Source organism: Natator depressus, chromosome 2 (genome assembly GCF_965152275.1).
Source record: "Natator depressus isolate rNatDep1 chromosome 2, rNatDep2.hap1, whole genome shotgun sequence".
Taxonomy (NCBI): Eukaryota; Metazoa; Chordata; order Testudines; family Cheloniidae; genus Natator; species Natator depressus.
This window is the reverse complement of record NC_134235.1, coordinates 222,121,602-222,137,412: the sequence shown is the minus strand read 5'-3', so window position 1 is coordinate 222,137,412 and position 15,811 is coordinate 222,121,602. Positions and strand designations below refer to the sequence as shown.

The 15,811-nt window shown below is 44.3% G+C and overlaps 1 protein-coding gene across 1 annotated transcript in view; it reads right to left on the bottom strand.

The window, feature by feature from the left end:
- SLC25A40 (solute carrier family 25 member 40) overlaps window positions 1–15,723 on the bottom strand; it is a 79,859-nt gene extending 64,136 nt beyond the window's left edge. The window contains exons 1-4 of the mRNA XM_074945982.1: window positions 15,707–15,723; window positions 14,778–14,828; window positions 6,983–7,104; window positions 1,867–1,926 (exon numbers count right to left, since the gene is read on the bottom strand). Coding sequence (XP_074802083.1) covers window positions 1,867–1,926; window positions 6,983–7,104; window positions 14,778–14,803 — 208 coding nt within the window. The 5' untranslated portion in view covers window positions 14,804–14,828; window positions 15,707–15,723. The remainder of the gene's footprint in view (window positions 1–1,866; window positions 1,927–6,982; window positions 7,105–14,777; window positions 14,829–15,706) is intronic.
- Window positions 15,724–15,811: the final 88 nt, after the last annotated feature.

Sequence of the window (15,811 nt, the reverse complement as noted above, 5' to 3'; positions counted from 1 at the left end):
ACTGAGTTATACCTAATTCAGAGTGGTAGCCATGTTAGTCTGTATCAGCAAAAAGAACGAGGAGTACTTGTAGCACCTTAGAGACTAACAAATTTAATTTGGCATAAGCTTTCATGGGCTAAAACCCACTTCATCAGATGCATGCAGTGGAAAATACAGTGGGAAGATTATATATATATATAATCTATACAGAGAACATGAAAAAAATGGGGTTCCCATACCAACTCTAACGAGACTAATCAATTAAGGTGGGCTATTATCAGCAGGAGAAAAAAAACTTTTGTAGTGATAATCAGGATGGCCCATTTCAAACAGTTGACAAGAAGGTGTGAATAACAGTAGGGGAAAAATTAGCATGGGGAAATAGTTTTTACTTTGTGTAATGACCAATCCACTCCCAGTCTTTATTCAAGCCTAATTTAATGGTGTCCAGTTTGCAAATTAATTCCACTTCTGCAATTAATCGTTGGAGTCTGTTTTTGAAGCTTTTTAATTGAAGAATTGCGACTTTTAGGTCTGAAATTAAGTAAGAACACTTCAACCTCCCTGGACACTCAATTGACTAAAATAAGTTTTTGCTACTTTTTTTACTCCTATTGACATCATAGAGTCAACACAGCTATAGAAGAGAGAACTAGAATTTTCTCTGGCTCAGCATCAACATAATTGTCAAATAAATTCAAACTAAGGTTGCCAATCACACACTAAGCACACAAACTCAAACACCCTTGCCCCACCCCTGAGGCCCCACCCACTCTCCCCCACCCTCACTCACTTTCACCAGGCTGGGGCAGGGGGTTGAGGTGTGGGAGGGGGCTTCAGGCTGAGCCTAGGGCAGGATGTTGGGGTGCAGGACGGGGTGCAAGTTCTGGGAGGGAGTTTGGGTGCTGGAGGAGGCTCAGGGCTGGGACAGTGGATTGGGGTGCGGCAGGGCTGCTGGCTCTGGGAAGGAGTTTGGGTGCAGGAGAGGGTTCAGGGCTGGGGTGCAGGAGAGGGTGAGTGGTTCAGACTCTGGCCAGGTGACGCTTACCTCGGGCAGCTCCTGGTCAGCGGCACAGCAGGGCTAAGGCAGGCTTCTTGCTGCCCTCGCCCAGCGTTGCTCCTGGAAGCAGCCAGCACGTCCCTGTGGCCCCTGGAGAGGGGGGCAGGAGGCTCCGCGCGCTGCCCCTGCCTCCAGGCATTGCCCCGTAGCTCCCATTGACCACTGTTCCCAGCCAATGGGAGCTGCGGAGTCAGCACTCGGGGCGGGAGCAGCACGCAGAGACCCCCCTGCCACCTCAGCGGCCGCAGTGACGTGCCAGCCGCTTCTGGGAGCGGCGTGGGGCCAGGGCAGGCAAGGAGCCTGCCTTAGCCCTGCTGCGCCGCCAGACTTTTAGAGGCCTAAAATCTCCCAGTTCGGTTTCAGTAACCTCCAGGAGATAGAGCCTGATTCCAGGAGACTTCCTGGCAAAACTGGGAGGGTTGTTAACCCTAGTTCAAACTGCAAGATCAAGTTTTGCTTTCAGTTACATCTGTACAACTCAAATAACAATACTGGAGTTGCAGAGTTGTACCTGAGGGCAGAATTTGGACCTCAAAAACATTGCTACTAGAGATGACATGCAAGTCAGAAAGAACACACAGTTGGACTTTCTGGTCCTAGTTGAGTCTGCAGGGCTGAAAGTTGGGGCAGGAAGGGGTAGGAATCTTTTCTTTAAAAAAAATAAGCAAATTCAAACTAAAGCCATTGAGACAAACACAGAACCTTACATCATCATTTTTCAGAGTAGAAGTACACTTAAAATAGATTTGGAGAAAATTATTAAGATGGAAAGTATTTATAAAGATATCAGATTACTTTAATTATTTAAAAACCTGTATATTTACCATTAGCAAATGAATTGCTTTGGGCTTGCAGTCGAATTTTGACAACATCAAAAGGTGTCACTAAAACAAACCAAAAAAGAATCACATGACTTTTTGATGTATACATTTTAGATGTATTATTTCCTCCTTAGGAACACACTGCAAGCCCTGGAAGAGTAGCAGCACATCAATTCTGATACAATGTCATGAGCTTCCACAACTACTACAATAATTATTTCTCAGAAAAAGAAAATAATCATTTTGCAAGGTGTGACTGGATCCCTGGGGTGCAGCCTGGGACTGTGGGACCGCTGTGCCCCCTTAACTCTCAAGCCTAGGTGGTCTCTCACAATGCTTTGCTAGTGACAAGCAGCAAGTCCCTCCAGGTGCTGCTATCACTCAGCACAACCGCATGTGGAGCCCCACACCCAGCTAGATTGCATGAATGTATCCAGAGCCACTCATGAATCACACTGAGAAAGGCACCAGCCAAATCCCCCACAGTTCCCAGCCTTGTACCTCAGGAATATAACATCTTGCACTGCTCAAGACAAACCGTGGAAATGTATTAATTGGTTCACTACTTCATTGATGGAAAGTGGATATACACCAGCCTTTGTAAACCTGAGCAACCACCCTTACCAAACACTTCAGGCAAACTCACTGGTAAAAATAAACAGTTAAACAAATTTATTGACTACAAAAGATAGATTGTAAGTGAAAAGTTAGAGTTAGTTACCAAAATAAAAGCACAGAGTCTAAACTCTCAACCCTATTAGACTGGGCAACATTTAGATGAAACAGTTTTTCCTTACCCCACTGAATATTGCACTCCATAGTACAGCCTTGAAACCTGGGTCAGTCCCCTCTATGGGAGTCTTCAGTCTTCTGAGTGTCCTGGTTGCTTGCAGCATAGGTGAGGGAATGAGAAAGGCCACGCAGTAGGCCCCTGTGTTCTGTTTTATACCCTTAGTCCATGTGCTTGGAGAACACAAGTCCAGGCATGTCTAGTGGGCATTGCTGAGTCCCAAGGTGAAGCAATACCCTGGTGTGTCTCCTGTGAGTGAGTGGTTGAATTGTAACTCCTCTGCTGGACAATGGATGATAATGTCTGTTCACAATCCACCAGGGCTTTGGTTACCTGTTCCCTTGTCATTATCTCTGGAAAGCTAGTATCTGAGCACTCCCCAAACCCACAGCACATTTTAGCGACAACCATACAGCACATTCTCATAACTTCATATGCATTAATGATATACATATTTAGAACAGTGGGTTTCAGCAGATCATAACCTTTCCACTGATACCTTACATGGCATGCTTTATACACAAGATTACAAATATATCTAAATGAAGAACATGGGGTTTACAGGGCGCTCCCCCAAGGTACAGAATGTCACACAAGGTATCAGCTAGAGAAAACAGAGAAGCTGTTTAACAGATGTTTTGCTGGACTAAGAATAGCTAATATCCTATGTGGCTTGTAGGTGACCAGCTATCCCTTTGTCTTTTAATTTCCCACCAGATAGACTGACATAAAACGTTTAGAAGAGCACGGGGATTATTCAAAACCTAATCAAAGAGGTGTGTGCCATTAAGCTGTACTGTTGAATCTGTATAAAACCGCACAGCAGAATCATTTAAATGGCATACCACAGTAGAAACAGTGCATGCCAATTAAGCAATTGTCCATATTATCAGAGCAACATAGTACCCACAGTGTGCTAGTGCATACCTATCTATTTCATTAATTGATTTTAATGGCAATCTGCAAAGTAAAAAAAGTTGACTTGTGCTCTCCTCTGCTTCTTTACATGCATGGGGGACTGGCTTTTTTGTTAAAAATCAGCTCTCTTTTCACTTTAGAAATTAAAGTCTATGCTAAAAGCTACAGTGACTGGAGGAGTAGTGAAATATGACATCTGAGGAGACCCAGGTCACATCTATGTTGAGAAATTTACAAAAAAAAAAAAAAAATTCCCGTTGGTTAACAGTTCCCCAATGTAGACAAGGCCTGAAAGCAGAACAACTAAGAGGTAAGGGATCTTTAGTGAGACTATTTGCTAAACAAGAAATGTAACACCTAATATAATTACAATTCTTAACGTACATGGAAGGTTGCGGGGAGAGGAGGATGGTTTTATTAAAGATCCAGACACATCCACCCTGTCAGCTAAGGTATAAGAGTTCATAATACACATGTCTGGAGACTCCTAAAAGGTCCTCTGGCAAATCCAAGGAAGATCATACATCATCTTATTTTGGCCTTCTTTATAATCATATATCATAATATAGCAGAAAAAGGGCAAAAACCCAATTTATAAAAAAAATCCTCTGCAGCTCAACTAAAATATTTTCCACAGCATGTCAATAAGTAAAAAAACAATACTAAAGTTGAAGCAATTCATTTAGCAACAATATAGCATGGAAGTTTATACTTGCAAACTACAACATCTGCTAATTATTTCAGGCTTTATTTGAAAAAAAACTATAGTATGTCACATGTGATCTCCGCACAACAACAAAGTGATGGATGCTCATATGTTTTCTTTAACTGTTTTCCACTAGCCAACAAAATTAAGATAAATCAATACTAGGCACTTTAATACAATAGATTAAAGAGTGTCCACATAAGGAGTCTGCAATTAAAATGAACTAGAAACTGATTTAGTTATACTGGTGCAGTTTCTGTGTGTACACAAGCCCAAATATGCTATGGAATTACGCACTTTTGCTTCAAGTTTGTCTTTTTTGCTGCAGAAACCCCAACATTTAGTTTTCCATCTTCCCTCCTGGTTGGGACCTGCCAGCAGCTGGCTCTTGCTCTCCAGATTTCTCCATTATGCAGTGGCAGTTGGATTACAGTGAACGTGATCAGCACTGCTCCATGTAGTCACACAGAGTTGAAATCTATCTTACAGCCAGGGAGAGGGGGAACCAGAAGCATAAACTAATGAGCTGGGCAGTGTGGAGAACAGTGCAGCTAGTAAGGTCCCAGGAAATGAGCTGCTAAAGGAGGCCATAAGCTGGTCCCTTCTCTTACAAAAACATGGAAGGAGTTTCCGATCTGGGTTCTTTGCAGAAGACCGCAGGAGCCAAGGACTGTGCAGCGTTCAGGGAGAGCATAGTGAAAAACTCATCCTTTAAAATAATCAAATAAAATATTATATGTCAATTAGTATTTTAAACTACCAGATGCAGCTGCATGTATTGGAGGAGAGGGAATAGAATAAATTGATATTGCCATGTAATTCAGCAGTGGTTGCTGAGGAACTTTAGGCATTGCTGTCGCAGAATCAGGTCCCACTGAATATAGGGAGCCCTAGTTATAGCTGAGGTCAGCATTCCATCTCCGCTGCAAAATGATAGAAGCTGACTCCTGCTGGCAAATCCCATCTGTCCCTTGACTGTCAATCAAGGGCAGTCCTGATAGTCTCTCTTGAGCAGTTCTTATAACAGGAATGCCCAGGCTATCAGAGCACACGCACACACACACGCTCCTTTACCAAGCTTCAGAATCATGGCCTCTCCCACATAAGCCAATCAATCCATGCCTCCAAATAGGAAGTGAAGCAGTAGTCAGCAAAAAATAAAAAGTATCTCAAAATAAAAATAATCCCAAATCTTGCAATTTACTCTAAAGAAGCTACATGTATTTGAAAACGGACACTGAAGAAATAGCTGACTTTTTGTCAGTAGCTGTGCCATTAATCGTCAGGGGTGGACCCAGTAGCAAAGGATTAACAAGAAGAGTGCTCCAAATATCTTCAGTATCTCAAAGAGATCTCAAAGAGTCAGAAAGTACATCTCTGATTCTGTAAATTTTTAAATAAATGCATAACTTTACAAAAATTTTCACATGTGCTTAACTGTTTGCAGGACTGGGTCTAAGTACCCCTCACTTCTGGATGCCATTAAAAACACACAGGGCTTGTCTACACTGGCACTTTACAGTGCTGCAACTTTCTCGCTCAGGGGGGTGAAAAAACACCTCCCTAGGCGCTGCAAGTTTCAGCACTGTAAAGTGGCAGTGTAGACAGTGCACCAGCACTGGGAGCTGCACTCCCAGCACTATTAGCTACTTCCCTCTTGGAGGTCGTTTTTTTAATAGCGCTAGGAGAGCTCTCTCCCAGTGCTGGTGCCGTGACTACACAGCCACGTTAAAGCGCTGCTGCGGCAGTGCTTTTATGTTGCTAGTGAAGACGTACCCACACAAAAGTGCACACAAGCCACATCAGAGGGGGAAACAAAGGAAACTTTCCACATATTATTCTCCCTCCAGCCAACTCAACCGAAAATTCCTCTAACTAAACACCACTGTTAGCTTTTTATAATATTTTTCAGCTTTGAAGCACTTTATAGTAATGAATCAATCTCCACAACTCTCCTACAAGACAGGTGTTAGCCTCATTATACAGCTGGAACATGCTCAAGTCTATGCAGCAAGTCAGAATTGGGATAGTAGTTTGAAAGTTGTTGGCTTCCTGTCTTTTTTTTCCAGCCTTGTGGTCTGTCCACTAACTCATGCTGCCACTAAAAAATTAAAATTATTTCTTTTTCTCAATGAAGAAATTCTCCAATACATTTACTTTTCAGGTTCATTATAGCTGAATTCCCGATCCTGCGAACACTTGTGCAGGTGAATAGCCCCACTGAACTGAGTGGGATGACTCGTGTGTAAAATTACTCACATGCATAGTGCTTTCAGGATTGAAGACTAGCATAGTAAACAGACCACTTACAACACAGACCTTTATCTGTCATCCATGATTCAGAAGTAGGAATTACTGAATCAAAACTTGTTTAGCCTCATTTTGATTATAGATAGAATAATTTACCTTTCTGTGACACTACAGAGTAAGGGAGGGGAAACAATGATAAAAGTTAATAAAAATTGTTCCCATTTTTGGAAGTGACTACATTTTGTCAAGAGACTGGAAAGATTCCAAAGTATTCGTGCGTTCAAAATACTTAAATGGTAATGCTGATAGAGAACACATCAAAAGGCTTTACTGTGCTATAGTACAGCAGAATAAACATATGTAAAATAAATGTTTAAAGATCTTTTAAAATTGTCTAAAAAAAAGATAGAGTTATGATTTACTTTATGCTAAGTTTGATCAATATTTTGTCTTACCCAAGAGTGATGTAACAATAGCTCCACAACAAGAGGCAATTGCTTGCTGAGTAGGGGTTATTTTATACAATTCTTTGGTATTCTCTTCAGAACCCATAATTTTCCTCTCATAGAAAAGCACCCTATTAATAAACAGAAACGAGATTGTTTTCAAAAAACTTATGGAAAAATCATTAGAAAAAATAAATGACTAAATAAAGCAATAGTAGTGTAGTGTAAAGTCTTCTGTTTGCATACCAATATCAAGTTATCTATTGTAAAAGTTAGAAAATGTTTTTGTTCTACAGCTTGTTCTGAAAAAAAATTAGATCTATATTTACTTAAATAAAAATTAAAACAAAAAACTCTGATACATATTTAACTTTAGATTTTTAATACCTTTTAAACATTAAAAATAAAGAGGCTCTAATCCATGTCCACATCTTCCCAAGCTAGGAAGCTGAACAGCATTTGCTAGTTCAAGTGAAACGGCTGGATGTTGTCAGCACTCTGAAAGCACTGCAGGCCATACCTCTTCGCTAACCATCCTAGCAACACCACACTCATGCTGAACAGGAGAAGATATATGTTTTACTCCTGAAGGCATTCTGCGGCCAAAAACTTACTAATTCTGAGCCAAAAAATTAAAAATGCTGCGCACAATATTTTAAAATTCTGCAAGTTTTACTTGTCAATAAATAAATGCAGAGGCTCCAGCATGGCAGTACACGAAGGTGAGAGATCACGCTGCAGCCTCCCCACCCCCCATCCCAGGGACACAAACTCAGCGGTGCAGCTGCACCCAACCCTGACACAGCACAAGGCCTGGGCCTGCTGCAGAAACAACGTGGGGCCCTGCCCCTTTGCGCTAGGGGCACCACGTGTGGGGCAGGCAGGATCCAAGTGTGGAGGGGCTCAGCATGGGGGGATCCAGGTGTGGGGTCAGAGGATTCTGTGTAGGACAATCTGGGTGCAGGCAGCTCAGTAGAGGGTCTAGGTGTGGGGGCATCTGGATGCACAGAGGCTCGTGGGGAGTGGGCAGAGGGGGTGTTCCAGGTGCAATGGGACTCTGCAGGGGCTTCCAGGTGAAAGTGGCTGGGGCTCAGTGAAGAGGTCTGGTGCTGGGGGAGTGGGGCGTGGTGGGGGTCTGGGTGCAGCTAATTGCGGGTCAGTGTTGTTAGGGCTCAGGGTGGTGCAGGGATGTGGTGCTCATCAGAGTGGGGGGTTGAGTGAAGGGAGCTAACTGGCGGGTGAGCTGCGTGCAGGGGTGGGGGTCTGGAGGCAGGCAGTCTAGGTGCAGAGGGCTCCAGGTGCAGGGATTGAGGTTCCATGGGGTGGGGTTCGGGTATGGAGGGCTAGGGGAGTTCTGAGTGTACGGGGTGAGGCTTGGCAGGGGTGTCTGGGTATGGGGAGTCCGGATGTGTGGGGGTTGGGCAGATGGGTGAGCAGCTCCCCGTACAGTGACCCCTCCCCCCGCAGCTGAGGAGCGATGGGGACAGGAAGCGTGGAGGATGCTGAGTTTCCTACAGCTAGGAGAGGTTTCTGAGGGTGGGTCTGACATAGCCCCAGCCACTCCTTGAAGGGAAGAGGAAGTCCCATCCTCTACTGCCTCCAGCCCAGCTGGGATTAGCAGCTGATCCCGGCTCAGGGTAGGAGCCACTGGCTGGGGTGTGCCCAGCTCTGTGGTGATTTACCTCTCCGCTGGCTGCTCTGGGTGTCTGAAATGATGTGCCTGCACCGCTAGGGAGTGGTGCGTGACTGCTCTTGCATCTTCCCTTTGCTTCCCTGTCAGAAAATCATTTTTCTGCGGGGAAGCAAAGAAAATCTATGGGGGACATGAATTCTGCACATGGACAGTGGCGCAGAATTCCCCGAGGAGTAATGTTTCCCTGCAGAATTTTACAACATTGTCTTTAAGGAGGAAGAGCACTTGCCCAACACCATTCTCTGGGTGTGCTCTGTAAGGAAAGGGTGGAACCATTAAAGAACAGCACATCCATCCCTACTGCAATCCAAGAGCAAGTCAATAATACCTCATGGTCAGCACTCCCAAAGGCTAACAGATCTATCAATATCAGCATGGACATTTGATCTTCCTCATCACCAGGAAGAGATCATCAACCAATGCTATTAGGGCTGTTTTTGCCCCTTATACAGGTCTGTACCCAGACTGAAAAGACTCAAGAAGAACAGACATCTGGATACTCAGGCTTATCTCATAAAAAAAAGTCTCTATAATCTTACCCAGAAATAGAACATGCAGTATTGACCAATAGTTAATGAGATTATTGACATCAAGTTTTCATTTCTTGAACAAAGGCCAGGAGAAGCCAGCAGCCTGTCCTCACCAGCCAGGAAAGCCACAAGTCCAAAGAATAGTATGTGGGACAAGTATGATCTAAAAGTCAAGGCATGTCTTACTAAATGTACATATAACTAGTGCAGCTGTTATTTTATTGATGTTGCAAAGTTCTTGTAAATTTTAAAGGGTTCTATATAAATGCTGTGCTCTATTATTTGTCTTTACTACCTAATGACTTTAATCTCCCCATTATAAAGGCTAATCTTAACTGGCTACATGATGCAGACAAATCTCTTTAAAACTCTTCTAGAGCAGTGGTTTTCAAACTGTGGGTTGTGACCCAGTACTAGGTCACCGAATGTAAGGCACTGGGTTGCAGTGGCTCTGGTCAGCACCGCCAACTGGGCCATTAAAAGTCCCATCGGCGGTGCTGCCCAGCTAAGGCAGGCAGGCTAGTCCCTATCTGTTCTGAAAACATGCTGCACCCTGGAAGTGGCCAGCAGCATGTCCAGCTCCTAGGCCAGGGGGGCCCACGGGGCTCTGCGCGCTGCCCCTGCCCTGAGCATCAGCTCCACACTCCCATTGGCTGGTTCCTGGCCAATGGGAGCTGTGGGGGGCAATGCCTGCGGGTGAGAGCCATGCGCCTCCACCTAGGAGCCAGACTTGCTGATGGCCACTTCTGGGGCGCAACGCAGTCCATGGTGCCAGAACAGGTAGGAAGTCTGTCTTAACACCCCCGCTGCGCTGCTGACAGGGAGCTGCCCAAGGTAAGCCCGTGCCCCAGCCCTGAGCCCCCCCCAAACCCAGAGCTCCCTCTGAACCCCAAACTCCTCATCCCCGGCCCCAGCCCAGAGCTGCACCCCCCTGCACTCCAACCCCCTTCTCCAGCCCAGAGCCCCCTCCCACACCTCAAACCCCTCATCCCCAGCTCCGTTGGGTCAAGGGCATCAACAATTTTCTTCAACTGGGTCACCAGAAAAAAAGTTTGAAAACCACCATTCTAGAGCATGTTTTTGATTTGACTGTTAGTGAAACAAATAAGGAACTTGTTTGCCAACCACTCCACATTGTCTCTTTAGCATTTTTTAAAAATTATTTTGTATTAAAACTACTGTCAAAACATAGACCACACACATTTCCCCAATAGGTAGTAATCCTATTCAAAAGGAGAATCCTTCATATAGCAAACTCACAAGTTCCCAAACCCTTGGTCACAGTAGGAAGGAAGATACACTACATCTGTAACGTGGTTTATAAACTTGGGTTCAGAAAAGGATTCCACACTCCCAGTGATGGAACCTAGCTGATTTCTTTGAAGATCTCCCCTCACACGCTCTTCTATGAAGCAAAATAAGCCATATAGGACCAAAAGTCAAAATATTTTGGGAACTTACATCTTCACCAAACAAAAATTTGGTTAAAAGTTAAGGTTATTTGCATGCAAAACCCACCAGATATTCTTAAAAGCAAAGAAATGCCTTCACACCCAGACATCACATTAACTATTCACAATCACTGCACCTTCATAAGGAAATCACTTGCAACTCCAATATATAAAGAAACACATTGTGCAAGCATGTTAAGCTGGAGAAGTGTTGGAGAGCCTCATCAGCAGAAGGGGTACTACAACCGGGGAGAGAACATAGGGTGGATCCCAGGCAGTGGGTGGAAGCTGCAGATAGGCCCTCAACCCATCAAAGTTGGATTCAACCAAGACACTGTGGCTATTTTGTATATTGGATTTGTATTGTTTTCTCTTGCATTCATACTGTAAGTCCCAGGCCAGAAGACAGAGGGCTTGAACTCTCTGCTCCCTCTATAGGGAAGAAAGGAAAAAGCCACCTATGACCAGCTTCATTTACAAAAACAATATTGTTTATCTATAATTCCATCTTCTGAGTTTTGCTGCTTTAGTTGGAATTTGTTTTCAAGGTATAAATAATAATAGATTATTATTACTGTACTCATGAAAGGACATAGGAATTGTGCAGGGTATGCCCTGGAATGAATAGATTACCCTGAGCAGTGGTTCTCAACCAGGGATACACAGAGGCCTTTTCAGTAATAGTGTGCAGTGACACTTTTGTATTTTTAGGTCTGATTCTGTAAGCAAGTAGCTTTTAAGTGAGGTGAAATTTGAGATACACAGGACGAATCAGCCTCCTGAAAGGGGTACAGTATTCTGGAAAGGTTGAGAACCACTGACCCTGATTATATAGGGACTTTGGTTTTGTAACAAAACTCAAGTCCAGCACAAACAAGGGGAAAACAGCTTTATCCTAAGGACTAAGAGTTCAGTTGCAAGGGTCTTGTCTTCGTTTTCCATCTGAAGATTCTTTGCCCTGTGTGGAGTAAATCTGCAGGACTGGAACAACGGCTGTAGTCACGCAGAGCTGATTGTACAGATGGCAACAGCACTAAGCTGACTTTGCTATGCCATGGCTCACAATGCCAGCAAAAACAAAAGTAATATCACAGAATTGGATCAGGTAGCTACGCCTCAGAGTGGGACATGGAGTGGTTCTCTCTGGACCGGTGCAGTCAGACAGAGCAGAGCAACTTCTCAGCTTCCACTGAATCTAATTGGACCAGTGAGTGGGGTTTGGGGTAAGTGTGGTTTGTATTGACACTGTTAGGGAAAAGAATCTTTTCCCAAGAATCAGACAAGCACAGACAATACTGAAGGGGATTTATTCACGGTACCGGGAAGACTGACAAGCAGCTTCGAAGATATGGTACCAGAGTGGCCAGTTATATACATTCTCTTAACAATTAATTTGCATTTATTTGTTCATACAGAGACAGACATTGTTACAAGTCAAGAGAACCCTGAACAAAGATAAAAATAAGAACAGTATGTACATATAGAGGTCATCCTAATTGCATCAAACCTCTATAACCACCTTGTGGGGGAAGGAAGCGAGGTGGGTGGAGGATAGGGATGAGTGCTTAGATATCTGGTGGGCTGTGAAGGGAGGGTTTGTTCTGCTCTAAGAACTGAGTTACTGGGCGGGCACTGACCATATATGCTGAGCTAAGGTATCATGTATTGACAGAAACTATGTCCTTGCGTCTCAGCAGTTTCTGTCTTTTCTGCTAGCTGAATTTTAACTCCTTCCTGACAATAGTAAGAGTTCTGGGTCAAGGAGCAAGACAATTACAATTTGGAACTGTATGCCTGATCAGACTCCTGGTGCACTGATTTTGGGCTGTTCATTTTCTTATGGTTTTCATGTTTTTATTGTTTTTCCCTAAATAAAAAGATACTTATGACTTCATGTTTCTCCAGGGCTCTGAGTGGGGAAAACCCACCCTCAGAAGTGACCAGGGAGGTTTTATTTTGATTTCCCAGAGCCAGAGGTAGGAGTACAGATGTGGGTGGTGGTTCAAGCCATAGTTTTATTGAATGTTGTCCTTGTTGCTGCCATTGGTACCTGGCAGAAGGGTTACAATACTAACATAAATATCAGTTAGAGTTAAAAAAAAAAAAAAGTTGACCAGTCTCACACACAAAGGAACAGTAAATGAAGATCAGTCTTGTAGGAGAAGTCCTGCGCATCACACCTATATTAAAGGGAGGTTTCAGCTCCACATTCATCCCTAATTTTAGTGCTTTATTCAAGATGAACAGCAAAGAGGCTTTAAAAGGCATTTTAAAGAAGTTACTACTTGAGAATAAGAAATTTTAAAGACTGAGAAGGGCATTGTAATGGAGAAGTGGACATTATGACATGTAGTAAGTACTTCAAATTGTTCTCTTTTAATAAGCCTCTAGTTCAGCTCCATTAAAATCCTGTAAAGACCTGTAAATATCAAAAACACAGATTTGTTATTGTAATGCCAACCCATACATGGGCATTGGCAGTGGGGATCAAACCTGAGACCCTCTGGAGCTAAATGCAAGAGCTTCTACTGCATGAGCTAAAATACATCTCTGTTTACTCCTGGGGGAATTCTGCACCACCAGGCATGCGCAGAATTCATGTTCCCCACATATTTATTTGCTTCCCTGCAGAAAAATGACTTTCTGACAGGGAAGCAAAGGGAAAATGCAAGAGCAGTCACACACCACTCACTAGCTGCACAGGTACATTGTTTCAGGCACCCGGAGCAGCCAGTGAAGAGGTAAATCACCACAGGGCTGGGCATACCGCAGCCAGTGGCTCCTACCCTGAGCTGAGATCAGCTGCTAATCCCAGCTGGGCTAGAGGCAGGAGAGGACAGGACTTCCTCTTCCCCTGCAAGGAGTGGCTGCGGCTATGTCAGACCCACCCTCAGAAACCTCCCCCAGCTGAAGGGTCACTGTACAGGGAGCTGCTCCCCCATCCGCCCAACCCCCATGCATCCAGACCTCCTATACCCAGACACCACCACCAAGCCTCACTCCGAACACCCAGAACCTTCCTAGCCCTCCATACCCAAACCCCACTGAACCTCAACCCCACATCTGGAGCCCTCTGCACCGTGACTCCCTGCCTCTGGACCCCCACCTCTGCAGCCAGACCACCCCCCCCACTGAGCTCCCTACACTCAAACCCAAACTCTGATGAGCACCATACCCCTGCACCACCCTGAGCCCTCACATCCAGACCCCCACACCACTGACCCCAATTAGCTGTACCTAGACCCGCACCTCACCAAGCCCCACTCCAGCACCCAGACTCCCCTGCTGAGACCCCACATCCAGACCCCTCCGCTGAGCCCCAACAACTTTCACCTGGAAGTCCCTGCAAAGTCCCACTGCCCCTGCATCTGGAACCCCCCCGCAGAGAAGCCTCTGTGCATCCAGATCCCCCAACAGCTACACCACCCACTGAGCTGCCTGCACCCAGATTGTCCCACACCGAATCCTCTAACCCCACACCAAGCCCCTCCACACTTGGCCACTGCCTGATTGAGGCAGCTTGCCTGCCCCACACCTCATGCACCTAGCGCAGAGGGGCAGGGCCCCAGAGTGTTTCTGGGGCAAGCCCAGGCCTTGTGCTATGTCAGGGTTGAGTGCAGCCTCATCACTGAGTTCATGTCCCCAAGATAGGAAGGCTGCAGGGTGATTTCCCACCTTCATGCACTGCTATGCTGGAGCCTCTGCATTTATTTATTGACAAATAAAATGTGCAGAATTTTAAAATATTGTGCTCAGAATTTTTAATTTTTTGGTGCAGAATGCCCTCAGAAATATCTGTTAGCCAAGGATGAAGCAGACTCATTATTCTTTCGGGTGCCTAGCCACCACTAGAGGTGGACATAGCGCCATTTTGAGCAAACGGGGGTTACCTTACAAATATCCAGTTTCTGGCAAATTCAGATTTCTTAAAAAAATTCTCAGCTGTGTTGCAATAAAGCAGGATTCATTAGGAAAAAGACATTTGAACTGATGGAACATTCTAACAAACCCATGGTCCAATTCATTAATTACAAGATATATTTCATGACATGATAAGAATTCTGTTGAAACTTGAAATATAATTGCATAGAAAGCTATAACTGAAAACTGCAAAACAGCAGTAGATTTACCATTGTTGGCAATTATTTTCTTGCATCTGCAAGTTCCTGTTCTTTGTTTTCCTTATTGAAAAATAAATATTATAATATTGTTTTCTTCGAAGGTTATGTCAATGCAGCGAGTCTACTAATTATAAGCAACTCTTCAAAAACAAACAAACAAAAAACCACATCCTAAGCAGCCATGCATGCACAATGGTGAAGGACAGAAAAAGGTTTGAGTATAATAAGATTATAAAAATGGGACATGGGATGCCATAAAATCATATACATCAGGAATAGATAGGAACTCTTAAATCATAAAATTTTATATAACCGCTGTTATAACATTTTCACCAATGGTGTCTCAGCAATCTTTCTACTTAGGCCTCACCTAAACTAGAAAAGTTAAACCCCTAAAACTATGTCTGTGTCACGACTGGACAACGGTGGTCAGACCTAGTGGTCGGAACAGGAGTTGAGCCAAGTCAAGTAGCAGGAGGTCAGAGGACAAGACAGACCAGAGGACAAACTAAGAGTCAGGATGTAGGCAGGCTACCAGGAGATGAGGGTCAGATGCCAGGTTACAAACAGCAATAGAAGAGCAAAGCCAAGAACAAATTAGGGTCAGAAGCTGGAATCTACGGTCTAGTGCAAGCAGAGTCTAGAGCAGCAGAAAGCAGGCAATCCATGTTGTTGCTCAGACACCTTCCCCTCTTAGCTTCCTGGGTTAAGTACTGGTACCAGCCAATCAGTGGGCTCCGAAGGACCACCACTCAAGTCCTGCTGGGCAGTACCTCCTGTTAAGCCCAGCCTCACAAAGCCCTCCACTAGCTATACAGCAGCACAGAATCCCTTTGGTCCCAGCACTGCTGGTTCTTACAAGTATTTTTTTGCCTTGACCGATATAGTTACACCAGTATAAGCCCTAGTCAGGGCACAATTATATCAATATTGCTTACCTTGCTTCCTGAAACGTATATGCATTTTTATATCAATATAGTTAAAGCTGCAAAAGTTTCTAGTATAAACAAACCTGACCTCTAATGGTTCAGGGCCTTTCTTTA